Consider the following 20,956-nt stretch of genomic DNA (forward strand, 5'->3'; position numbering starts at 1 on the left):
TCAGCATGAACTGGCACTCTTGTGGTCTATTAGATGAGGGGACACAGATAGATGGAGTATAAAGTATGTCACTCTGTGGTCTTATAGATGAGGGGACACAGATAGATGGAGTATAAAGTATGTCACTCTGTAGTCTTATAGATGAGGGGACACAGATAGATGGAGTATAAAGTATGTCACTCTGTGGTCTGATAGATGAGGGGACACAGATAGATGGAGTATAAAGTATGTCACTCTGTGGTCTGATAGATGAGGGGACACAGATAGCTGGAGTATAAAGTATGTCACTCTGTGGTCTTATAGAGAGGGGACACAGATAGATGGAGTATAAAGTATGTCACTCTGTGTCTGATAGATGAGGGGACACAGATAGCTGGAGTAAAAAGTATGTCACTCTGTGGCTTATAGAGGAGGGGACACAGATAGATGGAGTATAAAGTATGTCACTCTGTGGTCTGATAGATGAGGGGACACAGATAGATGGAGTATAAAGAATGTCACTCTGTGGTCTTATAGATGAGGGGACACAGATAGATGGAGTATAATATATGTCACTCTGTGGTCTTATAGATGAGGGGACACAGATAGATGGAGTATAAAGAATGTCACTGTGGTCTGATAGACGAGGGGACACAGATAGATGGAAGTGGAGTATAAAGTATGTCACTCTGTGGTCTTATAGATGAGGGGACACAGATAGATGGAGTATAAAGAATGTCACTCTGTGGTCTGATACATGAGGGGACACAGATAGATGGAGTATAAGGGATTCAAAAAAAGTCCAGTTGCCAGGACCACCAATACAAATTCCATCTAGACACCGTTGCCCTAGAGGAAACTAAAGATCAGCACCACAGGTAACTTCCACAAAGCTGTGAAAGATCTGAGAGACAATGCAAGAAGGACCTTCTACTCGATCAAAAGAAACATAAAATTCGACATACCAATWAGGATCTGGCTAAAAATACTTGAATCAGTCATAGAACCKATTGGCCTTTATCATTGTGAGGTCTGGGGTCCACTCACCAACCAAGAACTCACAAAATGGGACAAACACCAAATTGACACTGCATGCAGAATTCTGCAAAAATATCCTCAGTGTAGAACGTAAATAGCCAAATAATGCATGCAGAGCAGGATTAGGCCAATACCCGCTAATTACCCAACCAAATCATGAGAAAACAAAAAGATAATTACTTGACACATTGGAAAAAATTTACCAAAAAAACAGAGCAAACTAGAAGGCTATTTGGCCCTAAACAAAGAGTACACAGTGGCAGAATACCTGACAACTGTAACTGACCCAAACTTAAGGAAAGCTTTGACTATGTATAGACTCAGTGAGCATAGCCTTGCTATTGAGAGAGGCTGCCGTTGGCAGACCTGGCTGTCTAGAGAAGACAGGCTATGTGCACACTGCCCACACAATGAGGTGGAAACGGAGCTGCACTTCCTAACCTCCTGCCAAATCTATGACCATATTAGAGACACATATTTCCCTCAGATTACACAGAACCGCAAAGAATTCCAAAACAAATACCATTTTGATTAACTCCCTTATCTATTGATTGAAATACCACAGTGTGCCATCACAGCAGCAAGATTTGTGACCTTGAACTGCATTGTTGATTAAGGGCTTGTCAGTCAGCATTTCTCTGTAAGGTTGAAGAACAAACACCTTTGTAAATACAACCTATATTTATGTTAATTTTCCCTTTTGTAATTTAACTATTTGCACATCATTACAACACTATATATAGACATAATATGACATTTGAAATGTCTTTATTCTTTTGGACCTTTTGTGAGAGTAACGTTTACTGTTAATCTTTTATTGTTTATTACAATTTTGTTTATTATCAATTTCAAATCAAATGAAATCAAATTATATTTGGCACATGCGCCGAATATAACAGGTGTAGTAGACCTTACAGTGAAATGCTGAATACAACAGGTGTAGTAGACCTTACAGTGAAATGCTGAATACAACAGGTGTAGTAGACCTTACAGTGAAATGCTGAATACAACAGGTGTAGTAGAACTTCAAGTGAATATGCTGAATACAACAGTGTAGTAGACCTCACAGTGAAATGCTGATATAACAGGTGTAGTAGACCTTACAGTGAAATGCTGAATACAACAGGTGTAGTAGACCTTACAGTGAAATGCTGAATACAACAGGTGTAGTAGACTTACAGTGAAATGCTGAATACAACAGGTGTAGTAGACCTTACAGTGAAAGGCTGAATACAACAGGTGTAGTAGACCTTACAGTGAAATGCTGAATACAACAGGTGTAGTAGACCTTACAGTGAAATGCTGAATACAACAGGTGTAGTAGACCTTAACAGTGAAATGCTGAATACAACAGGTGTAGTAGACCTACAGTGAAATGCTGAATACAACAGGTGTAGTAGACCTTACAGTGAAATGCTGAATACAACAGGTGTAGTAGACCTCACAGTGAAATGCTGAATACAACAGGTGTAGTAGACCTCACAGTGAAATGCTGAATACAACAGGTGTAGTAGACCTCACAGTGAAATGCTGAATACAACAGGTGTAGTAGACCTCACAAGTGAAATGCTGAATACAACAGGTGTAGTAGACCTTACAGTGAAATGCGAATACAACAGGTGTAGTAGACCTTACAGTGAAATGCTGAATACAACAGGTGTAGTAGACCTTACAGTGAAATGCTGAATACAACAGGTGTAGTAGACCTTACAGTGAAATGCTGAATACAACAGGTGTAGAAGACCTTACAGTGAAATGCTGAATACAACAGGTGTAGTAGACCTCAGTGAAATGCTGAATACAAAGTGTAGTAGACCTACAGTGAAATGCTGATACAACAGGTGTAGTAGACCGTACAGTGAAATGCTGAATACAACAGGTGTAGTAGACCGTACAGTGAAATGCTGAATACAACAGGTGTAGTAACCTTACAGTGAAATGCTGAATACAACAGGTGTAGTAGACCTCAGTGAAATGCTGAATACAACCGGTGTAGTAGACCTTACAGTGAAATGCTGAATACAAACGGTGTAGTAGACCTTACAGTGAAATGCTGAATACAACAGGTGTAGTAGACCTCAGTGAAATGCTGAATACAACAGGTGTAGTAGACCTCACAGTGAAATGCTGAATACAACAGGTGTAGTAGACCTCACAGTGAAATGCTGAATACAACAGGTGTTTATTTTTTATTTTATTTTTATTTTTTATTTCACCTTTATTTAACCAGGTAGGCTAGTTGAGAACAAGTTCTCATTTGCAACTGCGACCTGGCCAAGATAAAGCATAGCAGTGTGAACAGACAACACAGAGTTACACATGGAGTAACAATAAACAAGTCAATAACATGGTAGAAAAAAAAGAGAATCTATATACAATGTGTGCAAAAGGCATGAGGTAGGCAATAAATCGAATAATTACAATTTAGCAGATTAACACTGGAGTGATAAATCATCAGATGATCATGTGCAAGAAGAGATACTGGTGTGCAAAAGAGCAGAAAAGTAAATAAATAAAAGCAGTATGGGGGTGAGAGGTAGAATTGGGTGGGTAGTTTACAGATGGACTATGTACAGCTGCAGCGATCGGTTAGCTGCTCGGATAGCAGATTTTTAAAGTTGTTGAGGGAGATAAAAGTCTCCAACTTCAGAGATTTTTGCAATTCGTTCCAGTCGCAGGCAGCAGAGAACTGGAAGGAAAGGAGTCCAAATGAGGTTTTGGCTTTAGGGATGATCAGTGAGATACACCTGCTGGAGCGCGTGCTGCGGGTGGTGTAGCCATCGTGACCAGTGAACTGAGATAAGGCGGCACTTTACCTAGCATAGCCTTGTAGATGACCTGGAGCCAGTGGGTCTGACGACGAACATGTAGCGAGGGCCAGCCGACTAGGGCATACAGGTCGCAGTGGTGGGTCGTATAAGGTGCTTTAGTAACAAAACGAATGGCACTGTGATAAACTGCATCCAGTTTGCTGAGTAGAGTATTGGAAGCTATTTTGTAGATGACATCGCCGAAGTCGAGGATCGGTAGGATAGTCAGTTTTACTAGGGTAAGTTTGGCGGCGTGAGTGAAGGAGGCTTTGTTGCGGAATAGAAAGCCGATTCTTGATTTGATTTTGGATTGGAGATGTTTGATATGAGTCTGGAAGGAGAGTTTGCAGTCTAGCCAGACACCTAGGTACTTATAGATGTCCACATATTCTAGGTCGGAACCGTCCAGGGTGGTGATGCTAGTCGGGCGTGCGGGTGCAGGCAGCGAACGGTTGAAAAGCATGCATTTGGTTTTACTAGCGTTTAAGAGCAGTTGGAGGCCACGGAAGGAGTGTTGTATGGCATTGAAGCTCGTTTGGAGTTAGATAGCACAGTGTCCAAGGAAGGGCCGGAAGTATATAGAATGGTGTCGTCTGCGTAGAGGTGGATCAGGGAATCGCCCGCAGCAAGAGCAACATCATTGATGTATACAGAGAAAAGAGTCGGCCCGAGAATTGAACCCTGTGGTACCCCCATAGAGACTGCCAGAGGACCGGACAACATGCCCTCTGATTTGACACACTGAACTCTGTCTGCAAAGTAGTTGGTGAACCAGGCAAGGCAGTCATTAGAAAAACCGAGGCTACTGAGTCTGCCGATAAGAATATGGTGATTGACAGAGTCGAAAGCCTTGGCCAGGTCGATGAAGACGGCTGCACAGTAAGTCTTTTATCGATGGCGGTTATGATATCGTTTAGTACCTTGAGCGTGGCTGAGGTGCACCCGTGACCGGCTCGGAAACCGGATTGCACAGCGGAGAAGGTACGGTGGGATTCGAGATGGTCAGTGATCTGTTTGTTGACTTGGCTTTCGAAGACCTTAGATAGCAGGGCAGGATGGATATAGGTCTGTAACAGTTTGGGTCCAGGGTGTCTCCCCCTTTGAAGAGGGGGATGACCGCGGCAGCTTTCCAATCCTTGGGGATCTCAGATGATACGAAGGAGAGGTTGAACAGGCTGGTAATAGGGGGTGCGACAATGGCGGCGGACAGTTTCAGAAATAGGGGGTCCAGATTGTCAAGCCCAGCTGATTTGTATGGGTCCAGGTTTTCCAGCTCTTTCAGAACATCTGCTATCTGGATATGGGTAAAGGAGAAGCTGGGGAGGCTTGGGCGAGTAGCAGCGGGGGGGTGGGGGCTGTTGGCCAAGGTTGGAGTCGCCAGGAGAAGGCATGGCCAGCCATTGAGAAATGTTGTTGAAGTTTTCGATTATCACGGACTTATCAGTGGTGACCGTGTTACCTAGCCTCAGTGCAGTGGGCAGCTGGGAGGAGGTGCTCTTGTTTTCCATGGACTTTACAGTATCCCAGAACTTTTTGGAGTTAGAGCTACAGGATGCAAATTTCTGCTTGAAAAAGCTGGCCTTTGCTTTCCTGACTGACTGCGTGTATTGGTTCCTGACTTCCCTGAACAGTTGCATATCGCGGGGGCTCTTCGATGCTATTGCAGTTCGCCACAGGATGTTTTTGTGCTGGTCGAGGGCAGTCAGGTCTGGAGTGAACCAAGGGCTATATCTGTTCTTGGTTCTGCATTTTTTGAACGGAGCATGCTTGTCTAATATGGTGAGGAGGTAACTTTTAAAGAATGACCAGGCATCCTCAACTGACGGGATGAGGTCAATATCCTTCCAGGGTACCCGGGCCAGGTCGATTAGAAAGGCCTGCTCGCAGAAGTGTTTTAGGGAGCGTTTGACAGTGATGAGGGGTGGTCGTTTGACCGCGGACCCGTGGCGATACAGGCAATGAGGCAGTGATCGCTGAGATCTTGATTGAAGACAGCAGAGGAGTATTTGGAGGGCAGGTTGGTCAGGATAATGTCTATTAGGGTGCCCATGTTTACGGATTTAGGGTTGTACCTGGTGGGTTCCTTGATGATTTGTGTGAGATTGAGGGCATCAAGCTTGGATTGTAGGACTGCCGGGGTGTTAAGCATATCCCAGTTTAGGTCACCTAACAGAAAAACTCTAAAGCTAGATGGGGAGCGATCATTCACAGATGGTGTCCAGGGCACAGCTGGGAGCTGAGGGGGTCGGTAGCAGGCGGCAACAGTGAGAGACTTATTTCTGGAGAGTTAATTTTTAAAATTAGAAGTTCGAACTGTTTGGGCATAGACCTGGAAAGTATGACAGAACTTTGCAGGCTATCTCTGCAGTAGATTGCAACTCCTCCCCCTTTGGCAGTTCTATCTTGACGGAAAGTGTTATAGTTGGTACGGAAATCCCAGAATTTTTGGTGGCCTTCCTAAGCCAGATTCGGACACGGCAAGGACATCAGGGTTGGCAGAGTGTGCTAAAGCGGTGAGTAAGGCAAACTTAGGGAGGAGGCTTTGATGTTGACATGCATGAGGCCAAGGCTTTTTCGATCACAGAAGTCAACAAATGAGGGTGACTGGGGACATGCAGGGCCTGGGTTTACCTCCACATCACCGAGGAACAGAGGGTAGTAGGATGAGGGTGCGGCTAAAGGCTATCAAAACTGGTCGCCTAGAGCGTTGGGGACAAAGAATAAAAGGAGCAGATTTATGGGCGTGGTAGAATAGATTCTGGGCATAATGTGCAGACAGGGGTATGGTGGGGCACGGGTACAGCGGAGGCAAGCCCAGGCACTGGGTGATGATAAGAGAGGTTGTATCTCTGGACATGCTGGTCTCAATGGGTGAGGTCACCGCATGTGTGGGGGGTGGGACAAAGGAGGTATCAGAGGTACGGAGAGTGGAACTACGGGGTCCATTGCAAACCAAAACAATGATAATGATAACTAGCCTGAACAACAGTATGCAAGGCATATTGATATTTGAGAGAGAACATACAATAAGGCATAAAGTGATGCAGGTCTTGATTGGGAGAGCTAGCTAAAACAACAGATAGATAACAGCAGCTAGTCCACAACACAGCAAACAACAGGTAAAAATGGCGACGACTAGGCAGAGAGGGTCGGATTAACTACACACAGATCCTGAGTTAAAGCACAGAGCCGACAGATAAAACACAAATAAACAGAATGGAGTACCGTGAATTAATGGACAGTCAAGCAGGCATCAGCTATGTAGCCAAGTGATCATAGTGTCCAGGGGGCAGCCGTAGATGGAGCAGGGAGGCCTCCACTAAGCTAGCACGCGGCGTTTAAAGTTAGTAGCCCGGGGGGTGGTCTGCTCAGACGGAGGGGTCTGCTCAGACGGAGGCCGGTTGAGGGCACAGCGGATGGGGTATTCGTCTGCAGACCAGACGTGGTCCTGTCGACAGAGATCCAAGCCGGATGGCGATGGCGAAAGAGAGGTTGTGAATTGTAGAATTGTGTTTGCTAACTGGTGCTAGCTTCGTGCAGTGGCGCTAGCTGCGCTAGCTGCAAGCTAGCTGTGAGGATCAGAAGTAGTGGCTCAGGGATTACGGCAGGAATCCGGCGTTGTTGTCGAGAGACAGTCCGATGCTGGTAAATTGGTGAGTAATATCCAGGCTAATAACAGGGCTGGTGTCTGTGCAGAAGGTAAAAGCTGCTAGCAGCGGCAAAAAATGGCTAAATTAGCTTGTAGCTGATTAGTACTGGGGGTTCTTGAAAGTGTTCCAAAGTTAAAAAATAATAGCATTCCGTATCACATTGGGTGAGGTAGGTTACCGGAAGGTATAATCGAATTAAAAATCGAAAAGAGATAGAAAAAAAATGTTAAAATATATACAAGAAATACGAAAAAATACGAACGTACACGAGAGGACTAAAGAAACACGTCTACACTGCTACGCCATCTTGGATTATGATGAGGTGTAGTAGACCTACAGTGAAATGCTGAATACAACAGGTGTAGTAGACCTTACAGTGAAATGCTGAATACAACAGGTGTAGTAGACCTTACAGTGAAATGCTGAATACAACAGGCGTAGTAGACCTTACAGTGAAATGCTGAATACAACAGGTGTAGTAGACCTCACAGTGAAATGCTGAATACAACAGGTGTAGTAGACCTCACAGTGAAATGCTGAATACAACAGGTGTAGTAGACCTTACAGTGAAATGCTGAATACAACAGGTGTAGTAGACCTTACAGTGAAATGCTGAATACAACAGGTGTAGTAGACCTTACAGTGAAATGCTGAATACAAAACAAGGTGTAGTAGACCTCACAGTGAAATTGCTGAATACAACAGGTGTAGACCTCACAGTGAAATGCTGAATACAACAGGTGTAGTAGACCTCACAGTGAAATGCTGACTGACAAGCCCTTAACCAACAATGCAGTTCTAAGAGAAATGACTGAAAAAAAAAATAAGAAAAAAAAGTTACAAATAATTAAAGAAAACTTGCTTTGGCAATGTAAACATATGTCTCCCATGCCAATAAAGCTCATTAAATTGAAATTGAAATAGAGAGAGAGAGAGAGCCCTACTTGGACTAAATTCATTCAGAATACCAAAACTCCAGCTGAGAAATAAAATCTAATCTAATTAAAAAATTAATTTCCCTGGATTAACTCATTTTTTAAGAAGAATCACATAACTAACTCCCACTGAGATTTGTCACAACCAGTATTCCATTCTCAACAGATTACAATTTGACTGCTGCAGTATAAAGGAGTATCACTGTGTGTCTCAAATTCCACACTAATCACTTTATAGTGCACTACTTTTTACATAGAGCTCTGGTCAAAGTTGTGAGCTATAATGGGAATAGGGTGCCATAGGGAATAGAGACGCAGCCCCAGAGAGCTGGGTATGAAGTGTTGGCACCACACTGAGAGGTGCTGTACAGTTAATTTCATTCACGACAGGGGTCCAACAACAGGAGCAACATAGCAGGAAGTGATTTCAATATAAAAATCTATTTATTATGAAATTATATGCAGTAACAATACAGTACAGCTGCCCCATTCATTTAAAAAAAAGTTATTTTACACATGATAACATTCCAAGGATTTCATGAACTTTGTCATGTTACTTATATTTTATTATTAGCCTTTGTTTAACTGCGAAATCCATTGAGATCAGGGTCTCATTTGTAATGGTGCCCCGAGAACAACAAGCATGATCACTACAAAATTACAGTTACAACATTTCAAATAAATTAGTTTGCAAATATATACAATCAAACAATACAATTGCAGTTTTCATTAGTCACATTTATCAGAGACCAAAATGTAGATCACTGCGTCTATGCACTTGTCAAAGCTGTACTCTAAACTTCAACGATCATGCTAAAATTATAATTTCACAGAGAGAAGGGTGTTCTATGGTTCTGCTTTCCAGTGTTTTATGGTTGAATTCTGATTCCCCACCATTCTCCCAAAGTGTGTACTTGCACCCTTTCTTGCATGTATTAAACAATGGCAGAAACTCTCTCCAGCCAACGCTTAAACCAATTCTGTGCTTTTAAATCCATGACGGGGAGTTTACAAGTGCCTGTTTGTCTGCCCTCGGCCCTAAAGGTCTTCCTCAGCCTGGAAGGCAGGGTTGTCTTTCGTCTCCTTGTCTCCATTCTCTAATATAGACTTTAGTCTTATGGGTGGCCCATGTAGAGGGTCCTTGTCGTTCTCTCCACTGACTGGCTTAGCCCTGATAACATACCTGTAGCAGAGGAATAGGAGACCGCCGAAGATAAGGAAGATCGAAGCACCGACCCCCATCCAGATAGCTCCGCCCACTTCCTGTCTGAGGGGGGCAGGAGGGAGGTGGAACTCTGGGGGGAATGCTACGGTCTGATTAGTCAGGACAGATTTCACGTTCCAGACTAGAGGGACCAGAAAGCTGACCCCTGTCAGGACGTACAGCCCACCGGCCCCTGAGAACGTCAGTCTGATAAAGTCATGAGTCTTCTGACCAAAATAGATGTTCCTCACTGAGTACGCACCAAGGATGTTTCCCAAGAGTCCAGTGATCACTGCTACCATGATGACCACCTGTGCCACAGAGATCTCCACGGGAACAAACGGGTCGGCAATGCCGATTGGCTGGCAGAACTCTGAGTCGGGTAGAGTGTGGCTGTAGAAACACGCCCGCCACACGCCCACCCAGGCCACGCCAGAAGTTACCACGGAGACGTCCTCTACGTACCACAGCCTCCACTCGTTGTGGCCCGCGGTGGCCATGGTCAGGATCCAGCCTACACAACCAATCACTAGGCCCAGGAACTGCCAGTGAACCGTGTGGGCCAGGTACACCATGACCCTGTCAGAGGGTTGGTTACGTCAATGATCTGGGTTTAAGATGGACTCCTGACTCAGTTCTCCTGCCCACAGCCGGTCAACTCAAATACCACTGCAGATTTCTGCAGCTCTTCTGGTCCCATGAAACCTGATGAGAGAAACATATTAGATCCACATGTAGTGTACAGCATTTTCCACAGTATATTGCCAAAGGGGCCGATTCAGACTTAGGAAATATGTCCTACAAACTTCTTAGTAGTTGGTATTCAGACTTACCTTATGCAGGCGCGTAACACGCTCTGCAGGTGGTGCTCCCTTGCACACAATGAATACATTTCATTCAACCTCTGAAAACTCTATTTGCTGGCCAACATATTTTCTTGTGAAGTTCTCATTCAATAGGTTTCCAGTACATTTATCTTAAGCCATCCCTTTAAATACGCTGTACCTTTAATTATAATTTTGTCTACAGACTCACTAGAATATATTGACAGAACTGGTTTTGAAAATTAGGAATCAAAGAAAGGGAATCTATTGTAAATATATGCATATTTGTCTTAGTTTCCACACCAACTGGTAGATTTAAAATAGATTGTAGATTATTTAGGGTTAGGAAAGTATTTATAAACCCTAAACAGATTGATAGATTTACATATTTATAGATGTATATTTATATGTCACGATCGTTGTTGTAAGAATCGAACCAAAATGCAGCGTGGTTTGGGTTCATCATCTTTATTTAACGTGAACCAGCAAAAAACAATAAAGAAGAAAGAAACGAACGTGAAGCTATGCGGTGCTCAAGGCAACTAACACAAACAAGATCCCACAAAAACCCGGTGGGAAAAGGCTGCCTAAATATGATCCCCAATAAACAGCTGCCTCTGATTGGGACCATACCAGGCCAACATAGAAAACAAAAACACCTAGATAGGAACACCCCCCCCTAGTCACACCCAGACCTAACCAACATAGAGAATAGAACGGCTCTCTATGGTCAGGGCGTGACATTATAAGCCTTTATGCACAAAATATATTGATGAATAAAAAATACAGTGGTGTGATTCATCCTGAAAGTTATGCAAGTTCAATCTATTAAATATTTGAAGGTGAAAAAAGTGTACAATAGGGGTTGAACAATAGTCCTATAAATCTACCCTTATCCTCACTAATCACGGAACTGTATGACACCGGTCCAGTCGTCATGAACTGTGTGCCAGGATCCAAACAGCTAAGTGTGGTCTGAGTTCCATAATGATTCAAATAGGCTACATGTCCCAAATGATTACACAACTTTAGCCTAATACGATTCACTATTGCTAGCGACCCCCAGGAACAACTTACACTGACGTGACCGAGGAAAGAAAGGTAAACGGAATGGATTGGAATGATGCAAAATGTAAGCAACAAATTGAAGGAAACTAACATGAGAGTGACAGTTATACATGTATGTTATACATGTATTCCTCTTTAAGGAATACCTAGGATAGGATAAAGTAATCCTTCTAACCCCCCCCCCCCCCCTTAGAGGTTAGATGCACTATTGTAAAGTGGTTGTTCCACTGGACATCATAAGGTGAATGCACCAACTTGTAAGTCGCTCTGGATAAGAGCGTCTGCTAAATGACTTAAATGTAAATGTAAAATGTAATGGTATTACTGATGGTGGCTACAATAGTGGCTAATATTTAACATTATACAAATATTTTTTTTAAACTACAGAAAGCATATAATTAAAACATTCTAGAGAGCATACATCAACTCGGTGGGTTCAGCGCTAGAGAAGCCTATAGCTAGGGTCATCAGATTTAATCCCCGCAAATTATGAGGACATACAATTACAATTCTGACAAACAGCACAGCTATTTATAGCCTACTGTACTTCACTGTGGAAACAATATATGTCATATAGATATGATTATCAGTTTCCTTCCACATCAAATCAAATGTATTTATAAGGCCCTTCTTACATCAGCTGATATCTCAAAGTGCTGTACTGAAACCCAGCCTAAAACCCCAAACAGCAAGCAATGCAGGTGTAGAAGCACGGTGGCTAGGAAAAACTCCCTAGAAAGGCCAAAACCTAGGAAGAAACCACATGACTGGTTTGACATTCGTCTTCAGTAATCAMAAGGAAAAATTATCTAAAACAATTGCTATATTTGTATTTACAATTCCCTTTTCCAAACGGATGACTCATTTACCTAGCTCTTATCAATGTATACATTAGTGTATGAAGAATGGTACTATTTCTATCAGGAAGATATATAGATTTGTAAGAGTAAATACTGCCACCTAGTGGAGAGAAATAGCTAATGGATTAAGACAGGAAATGTAGTTCCAAATTCAAGTGTTGTGGTTATCGGTCTGGCTAGCTGCTAGCTGTTAGCTGTTAGCTTCTGCACTCGACATGGAATATAATTTTTGTGATTGAAATTGTATTTAATAGATTGACCGTTATGACTTTATTCTCGGCACGAAGATATTTCAATATGTCCAGTTGATAACACGCTACCCTCAAATTTGGTTCCCAAGTATCTAAACCATTTTTGGTATAGTGTCCCATTATATTTTTATGGAGCAAGTGTGATCATAATCATTATTTTAGTGATCTGCAGTAGATGTCCTAAATGCCCCTGAGCCTGCCGATGTGAGCTAAACAGTGCACTTGAGATGTGTTTTSAGGCTATGGATGAGAAAGTGAACTTCTCATTTCCAAAAATGTAGCTCAGCTGGAATACTGCTTTGCGATCTATTAAGACTAAGGGTTGCATTAAATAGGAGCAATATTTTTTCACTGACATCTGGCAATGTTCATATCTTTGGCACAAAACTTACAGTATAAGCAAAAGCCTTCACTGTGAAAGTTGATACATGTAGGCCCTCATATGTAGGCTAAGCCCAGCAATTTTTTAAAGCATTCATTTATGAAGTCAGTTATTGTTTTTTTGCTCAAATTTGAGCAGCACCTGTCAAATTCTTAAATTTCTCTCAAAACACAGGGATGTCAATTCGCTCTGGACTAGTATTATCAGCGGAAAAACAGTAGGTTATTCTGGCTGGAATTATTACTCTACTGCTATGCAAAAATGAATGACATGGTAGATTCAGATGGGACTTCAATGTATGTTTGTGCACATAATTACACAGCCCTATCTCCCCCAGTAAAACAAATCCCATGCAGATAGGGCTTTCGTGTGTTACATGAATAATCAGCAGTAGTCTCTTGATGACTTGTGCTCACAATGTTCTTAAAGAAATAAAACATTTTTTACCTTTATTTAACTAGGCAAGTCAGTTAAGAACAAATTCTTATTTACAATGACGGCCAACCCCGGCTAAACAATAGTCACAGTGGCAACAACAGCCCCTATACACTTCCCGATGAACTCAGTCACCATGTCCGTGTATACAGTCGTGGCCAAAAGTTGAGAATTCCACAAATATACATTTTTTACAAAGTCTGCTGCCTCAGTTTGTATGATGGCAATTTGCATATACTTCAGAATGTTGTGAAGCGTGATCAGATGAATTGCAAAGTCCCTCTTTGCCATGCAAATGAACTGAATCCCCCAAAAATCATTTCCACTGCATTTCAGCCCTGCCACAAAAGGACCAGCTGACATGTCAGTGATTCTCTCGTTAACACAGGTGTGAGTGTTGCCAAGGACAAGGCTGGAGATCACTCTGTCATGCTGATTGAGTTCGAATAACAGACTGGAAGCTTCAAAAGGAGGGTGGTGCTTGGAATCATTGTTCTTCCTCTGTCAACCATGGTTGCCTGCGAGGAAAAACYTGACGTCATCATTTCTTTGCACAAAAAGGGCTTCACAGGCAAGGATATTGCTGCCAGTAAGATTGCACCTAAATCAACCATTTATCGGATCATCAAGAATTTCAAGGAGAGCGGTTCAATTGTTTGAAGGCTTCAGGGTGCCCAAGAAAGTCCAGCAAGCGCCAGGACCGTCTCCTAAAGTTGATTCAGCTGCGGGATCGGGGCACCACCAATACAGAGCTTGCTCAGGAATGGCAGCAGGCAGGTGTGAGTGCATCTGCACGCACAGTGAGGCGAAGACTTTTGGATGGCCTGGTGTCAAGAAGGGCAGCAAAGAAGCCACTTCTCTCCAGGAAAGACATGCGCGATAGATGGGAGGGGTTGAATGGAGCTGAAGGGTGGGACTAATAACAACAAGATAACCAATGTAAAACATACGGGGTCTGTAAAATGTATATAAGTTCAGAAATTTTGTGAAATAGCACAGTTACAAATAGAAATCAAACTGGATGGACATCAGAAATAGAGGAAGGACTAAAAACAAACTAAATATAACTATTGTAAAATAGTTGGAAGCAACAATCTCTCCGCAATATTAAACTAATCCACCCCTTAAAAAAAAGGTTTGCAGACGACACAACAGTATTAGGCTTGATTACCAACAACGACGAGACAGCCTATAGGGAGGAGGTGAAGGCACTCGGAATGTGGTGTCAGGAAAACAACCTCTCACGTTAACAAAACTTCAGGAAACAGCTGAGGGAAAGTAGGTGAAAATTCATGACCATGGTTGATTTTCCAGTATCTAGACTGTTCTCCCAGAAGTATTGAGACAGAAAACATAGGGTTAATTTATAGACATGTGTAAGCAGAATCCATGGGAGTGTACAGACTGGGTCAACATGGAGTTAATCACTAGACATGTAGAAACAGAATGTAGCAGAATCCAGGGAGTGTACAGACTGGGTCAACATGGAGTTAATCACTAGACATGTAAAAACAGAACATAAGCAGAATCCATGGGAGTGTACGTAGCAGCTGGGTAAACATGGAGTTAATCACTAGACATGTAAAAACAGAACGTAAGCAGAATCCACGGGAGTGTACAGACTGGGTCAACATGGAGTTAATCACTAGACATGTAAAAACAGAACGTGTATGCCTGTGTTGTTGTAGGCCTGAGGGAAGTCATTGCCTGGTCTTGTGACCAGCTTTAACACTTCTTCTTAATAGGGGGGCGCTGTTTTCACTTTGGAAAAAATCGTGCCCAAATTAAACGGCCTCGTACTCTGTTCTAGATAATACAATATGCATATTATTATTACTATTGGATAGAAAACACTCTGAAGTTTCTAAAACTGTTTGAATTATATCTGTGAGTAAAACAGAACTCATTTGGCAACAAACTTCCATACAGGAAGTGAAAATTCTGAAATTGAGGCTCTGATTAATGAGAAATATTCTTGGCAAATGCTTTCGCATTCGTTCATCTTGCACCGGTCCAAGAATTTCACCTATTCAAGCCTATTCAACTGGCTTTTATTTATGGATCTGTATGCACTTCATACGCCTTCCACTAGATGTCAACAGGCAGTGGAAGGTGGAATGGGGTGTCTAGCTTGATCTGAGGCCGAACAAGAGCTTTTGGAGTGACAGGTCTGGAAATTTCTTTGTCTTCTCTGGCYCGCGAAGTACGTGGACATTGGCTTCTGAAAAGCGTTCGGTATACACGGCAGATATCTCCGGCTCTGATTTTATTTGATAGATGTGATAATAACATCATAAAGTAGTTTTTTTCAACCGAGTTGTATCAGTTTATTCAACGTTTATTGGGACTTTTGGAATTTTCTGTTCTTTGCGTCAAGAGAAGATGGGCATMTTCGCGCCACATGGCTAGCTAAGGTTGCTAATTCGACAGGAGAAAAGGACATTCTAAAACCAAACAACGATTTATTCTGGACCTAGGACTCCTTGTACAAGATTCTGATGGAAGCTCAACAAAAGTAAGAACAATTTATGATGTTATTTCGTATTTCTGTGGAAAATGTTGATTCCTATTCTTTGGCGGGCGCTGTCTCGCAATAACGCAAGCTGTTTGTTATGGTAAAGTTATTTTTTAAAAATCTAACACGGCGGTTGCATTAAGAACCAGTGTATCTTTCATTTGCCATACAAGTATTTTTATGTAAAGTTTATGATGAGTTCTTTGGTCAGATTAGGTGAGTGTCCAAAATAGCTCCGGACATTCTGGTGAATCGATGCTACATATTCACAATGTATAACCACGGTTTGCAGCTCTAAATATGCACATTTTCGAACAAAACATAAGTGTATTGTATAACCTGATGTTATAAGACTGTCATCTGATGAAGTTGTTTCTTGGTTAGTGACTAATTATATCTATATTTGGTCGGTTTTGTGATAGCTACCTATGCGGTAGAAACATGGTGAAAATATGCGGTTGAGTCTTTGGCTATTGTGGTTAGCTAATAGAAATACATAMTGTMTTRGCTGTAAAACATTTAAAAAATCYGAAATGATGGCTGGATTCACAAGATGTTTCTTTCATTTGCTGTATTGGACTTGTGATTTCATGATATTTATATGCTATTATTTACTTGTGGCGCTATGCTAGGCTATGCTAGTCAGCTTTTACTGATGAGGATGCTCCCGGATCCGGGATGGGTGTTAAGTAAATGTTAATGGTTGGTAACAGGCTGATTGGTCAGCTATTTGAGCCAGTAAATGGGGCTTTACTTTTCTTGAGTAGGGTAATGACTTTAGCTTCACTCAAGGTCTGAGGGCACACGCTCTCTAGTAGGCTTAAATTGAAGATGTGGCAATATCGTCCACTATTATACTCAGTAATTTTCCATCCAGATTGTCAGACCCCGGTGGCTTGTTATTGTTAATAGACAACAATCATTTTTTCACCACTTCCACACTGACTTTACTGAATTCAAATGTACAATTCTAGTCTTTCACAATTTGGTCAGATATACTTGGATGTGTAGTGTCAGCGTTTTATGCTGGCATGTCATCCCTAAGTTTGCTTATCTTGCCAATGAAAAGTCATTGAAGTAGTTTGCAATATCAGTGGACTTTGTGATGAATGAGCCATCTGATTCAATGAATGATGGCGCCAAGTTGGCTTTTTACTAGCATTCTTTATATAATTTCTTTGTTTCATAGCATAGTTTATTTAGTTTATTCACATGATTTCTTAATTTGCAGTACAGTTGTACAGTATCAGTATCAGTTGGGCTGCCAGACTTACTTCCCTTTTGCCTCATCTCTCTCTCTCCATACTTTCTGAAGGCACTGTAGTTTTGAGGATTTTTATTTTGATATTTATGTTTTGAAAAGGCAACTACATTTTGAAAAAAGAACAGTAAATGTGTTTTCAAAAGGTCACAGATTTCGGTGTCTTGTGAAGTCTGTTTTGAAAATTGACAACATTGTTAAAAAAAATGCTTGTACGCGATTGAGAAAAGGTCAGAATACACATATGTAGACACACCTATGCCACACCTCAATTTCTGTGATATCCACCCCAAACTGTTAGCTGGCTAGCACATGCGTTGCCCCATGCTTCAAGGTCAGAATAGAGAAAAGGGGATAAAAAGGGACTTAAGTTCCATTTATGCATCTGAATTCCCCCCATAGAAGGATGGTACAACAGACATACAATAATATACATTAAGATGAGTTGTACATTGAATACTGTTGCCTTTCCAAGTATGAATACTGTTGCCTTTCCAAGTATGATTGCTGTTGCCTTTCCAAGTATGAATGCTGTTGCCTTTCCAAGTATGAATACTGTTGCCTTTCCAAGTATGAATGCTGTTGCCTTTCCAAGTATGAATGCTGTTGCCTTTCCAAGTATAAATGCTGTTGCCTTTCCAAGTATGAATACTGTTGCCTTTCCAAGTATGAATACTGTTGCCTTTCCAAGTATGAATACTGTTGCCTTTCCAAGTATGAATACTGTTGCCTTTCCAAGTATGAATGTCTTTCTATGATGAATTCTGATAAACAGAGACCACTTAAAAGACCGCTTAAAAACTAGAGGCTCCATGAGATACTAGAGATTACACAGTACTGCCTGCTAAGCAGAAACCAGGTCCGCTCTTTGAGCTCTGCAGGATAACATTTATCTGTCAACATCAACAGTAGTCAGCTGATTCAACTACTCATTATATAATGAACAAAGATAAACGCAACATGAGCTGGAATCAAAAATCACAGAAATGTTCCAGAAGCACAAAAAGCTTATTTCTTTTGATTTGTGCAACAATGTGTTTACCTCCCTGTTAGTGAATATTTCTCCTTTATCAAGACAAACCATCTACCTGACAGGTGTTGCATATCAAAAAGCTGATTAAACAGCATGATCACTACACAGGTGCACCTTGTCCTGGGGACAATAAAAGGCCACTAAAATGTGCAGTTTTGTTACACAGCACAATGCCACAGATGTCTAAAGGTGAGCGAGAGTGCAAATGGCATTCTGACTGCAGACATGTTCACCAGAGCTGTTGCCAGAGAATTGAATGTTCATTTATTTACCATAAACCGCTTCCAACGTCGTTTTAGAGAACTTGGCAGTACGTCCAACCGGCCTCATAACATTTTTATTTATTTAACCTTTAACCAGGCAAGTCGGTTAAGAACAAATGTTTATTTACAATGACGGCCTAGGAACAGTGGGTTAACTGCCTTGTTCAGGGGCAGAACGACATATTTTTACCTTGTCAGCTCGGGGACTCAATCTAGCAAACGTTCGGTTACTGGCCCAACACTAACTTCTAGGCTACCTGCTGCCCCAGCCGACCACATGTAACCACGCCAGCTCAGGTCCTCCACATCCGGCTTCTTCATCTGCGGGATCGCCTGAGACTAGCCACCCGGACAGCTGATAAAACTGTGTGTTTGCACAACTGAAGAATTTCTACACAAACGTCAGAAAGCGTCTCAGGGAAGCTCATCTGCGTGCTCGTCGTCCTCACCAGGATCTTGACTTGACTGCAGTTCAGCATCATCGAGCAGTTTGCTGATGTCAATGTTGTGAACAGAGTGCCCCATGGTGGCGGTGGGGTTATGGTATGGGCGATATCCTAAGGCCTATTGTCATGCCATTCATCTGCCTCCGTCACCTCATGTTTCAGCATGATAATGCATGGCCCCATGTTGCAAGGATCTGTACATATTTCTTGGAAGCTGAAAATGTCCCAGTTCTTCCATGGCCTGCATACTTACCAGACATGTCACCCATTGAGTATGTTTGGAACGCTCTGGATCGATGTGTACGACAGCGTGTTTCAGTTCCTGCCAATATCCAGCAGCTTCGTATTGCCACTGAAGCGGAGTGGGACAACATTCCACAGGTCACAATCAACAGTCTGATCAACTCTATGCAAAGGAGATGTGTTGCTCTGCATGAGGCAAATGGTGGTCACACCAGATACTGACTGGTTTTCGGATCCATGCCCCTAACTTTTTTGTTAAGGTATCTGTGACCAACAGATGCACATCTGTATTCCCAGTCATGTGAAATCCAAAGATTTGGTCCGAATGAATATTTTTAAATTGACTGATTTCCTTATATAAATTGTAACTCAGTAAAATCCTTGAAATTGTTGCGTTTATATTTTTGTTTAGTTCAGTGTATAATTAAGAGTGGAAAACATTCACTAAACTACAACTGACAACAATTGCTGACAGAATCATTTTCTCAGAAACATTATGAACATGCTGCTATCCTGGTGCTGTTGAACATTACATTATCTCATGAGATTAACATGTTGCTATCCTGGTGCTCGTTGATACATTATCTCATGAGATTAACATGTGCTATTCCTGGTGCTGTTGAACATTATCTCATGAGATTAACATGCTGCTATCCTTGGTGCTGTTGAACATTAATTCTCATGAATATTAACATGCTGCTATCCTGGTGCTGTTGAACATTATCTCATGAATTAACATGCTGCTATCCTGTTGCTGTTGATACATTATTTCATGATATGTAACATGCTGCTATCCTGGTGCTGTTGAACCATTATCTCATGATATTAACATGCCTTACCTGGTGCTGTTGAATCATTATCTCATTGAGATATTAACATGCTGCTATCCTGGTGCTGTTGAACATATCTTCATGATATTAAACAATGCCTGCTATCCTGGTGCTGTTGAACATTACATTATCTCATGATATGAACATGCTGCTATCCTGGTGCTGTTGAACATTACATTATCTCATGATATTAACATGCTGCTATCCTGGTGCTGTTGAACATTGTATTTACATTTGAGAGAAAATGAGAAACTAAAACTCACACAGGTGATATAAGTCTGCAGTAAGAAACGCTAGGGCTCCTGCAACTCCTGGATCAAATGACCACAGATGAGACGCTTCACTGCTGCTGTTCAATCACTGTCAACCCCAGTCAGACTAAATACCTGTTAAACTATAGTCCTAGGGAATGATTGACTAGATATAATCTTTCACCTCACCTGGGAGGGGCTGAGCCATCAATAAAGTCATTACCTGCTGGAGTCTTCGTGTAGTTCACCTCATGCACTCTGTAGATAGTGATATGTGTCATGGTGGCAGGGTTATTCTTCAAAATTGTGTCCCGTTAGTAATGTGAGAAAGAGGCCTTACTGTCTGTCAGACGTGTCTTTAAGTGCATGATATCAGTCATTATATCTTCCCTCTGGCATTAACCGTATCAGTGGATAGTTAAATATTACACTGGAATGTGTTGTGCATTGGTCACAGACACACACACACACACACATACACACACAGGTTCTTTTCTATTCATTTGATATAAAGCAACAGACAGAGACGTGTATAGGGTGATGTAACACTCCTTCGGGTTAGGGTTAAGGTTAGGGTTTTCACTATTCATTTGATATAAAGCAACAGACAGAGTACCTGTATAGGGAATGGAGTAACACTCTCGTTAGGGTTAGGGTTAGGGTTTTCTATTCATGTAT

General features: G+C 41.9%; 1 protein-coding gene across 1 annotated transcript; it reads right to left on the reverse strand.

Annotated features, from left to right (window-relative positions):
• Window positions 1-8,224: 8,224 nt before the first annotated feature.
• cldn34a (claudin 34a) lies at window positions 8,225-20,403 on the reverse strand. The gene is made up of 2 exons (XM_024138580.2): window positions 20,291-20,403; window positions 8,225-10,321 (listed from the first exon to the last, which is right to left on the reverse strand). Exon 2 carries the CDS (start codon window positions 10,189-10,191, stop codon window positions 9,451-9,453), a length of 741 nt encoding a protein of 246 aa, XP_023994348.1. The 5' UTR covers window positions 10,192-10,321; window positions 20,291-20,403; the 3' UTR covers window positions 8,225-9,450.
• Window positions 20,404-20,956: the final 553 nt, after the last annotated feature.

The sequence above is a fragment of the Salvelinus sp. IW2-2015 genome, unplaced genomic scaffold, assembly GCF_002910315.2.
Source record: "Salvelinus sp. IW2-2015 unplaced genomic scaffold, ASM291031v2 Un_scaffold1523, whole genome shotgun sequence".
Classification (NCBI taxonomy): Eukaryota; Metazoa; Chordata; class Actinopteri; order Salmoniformes; family Salmonidae; genus Salvelinus; species Salvelinus sp. IW2-2015.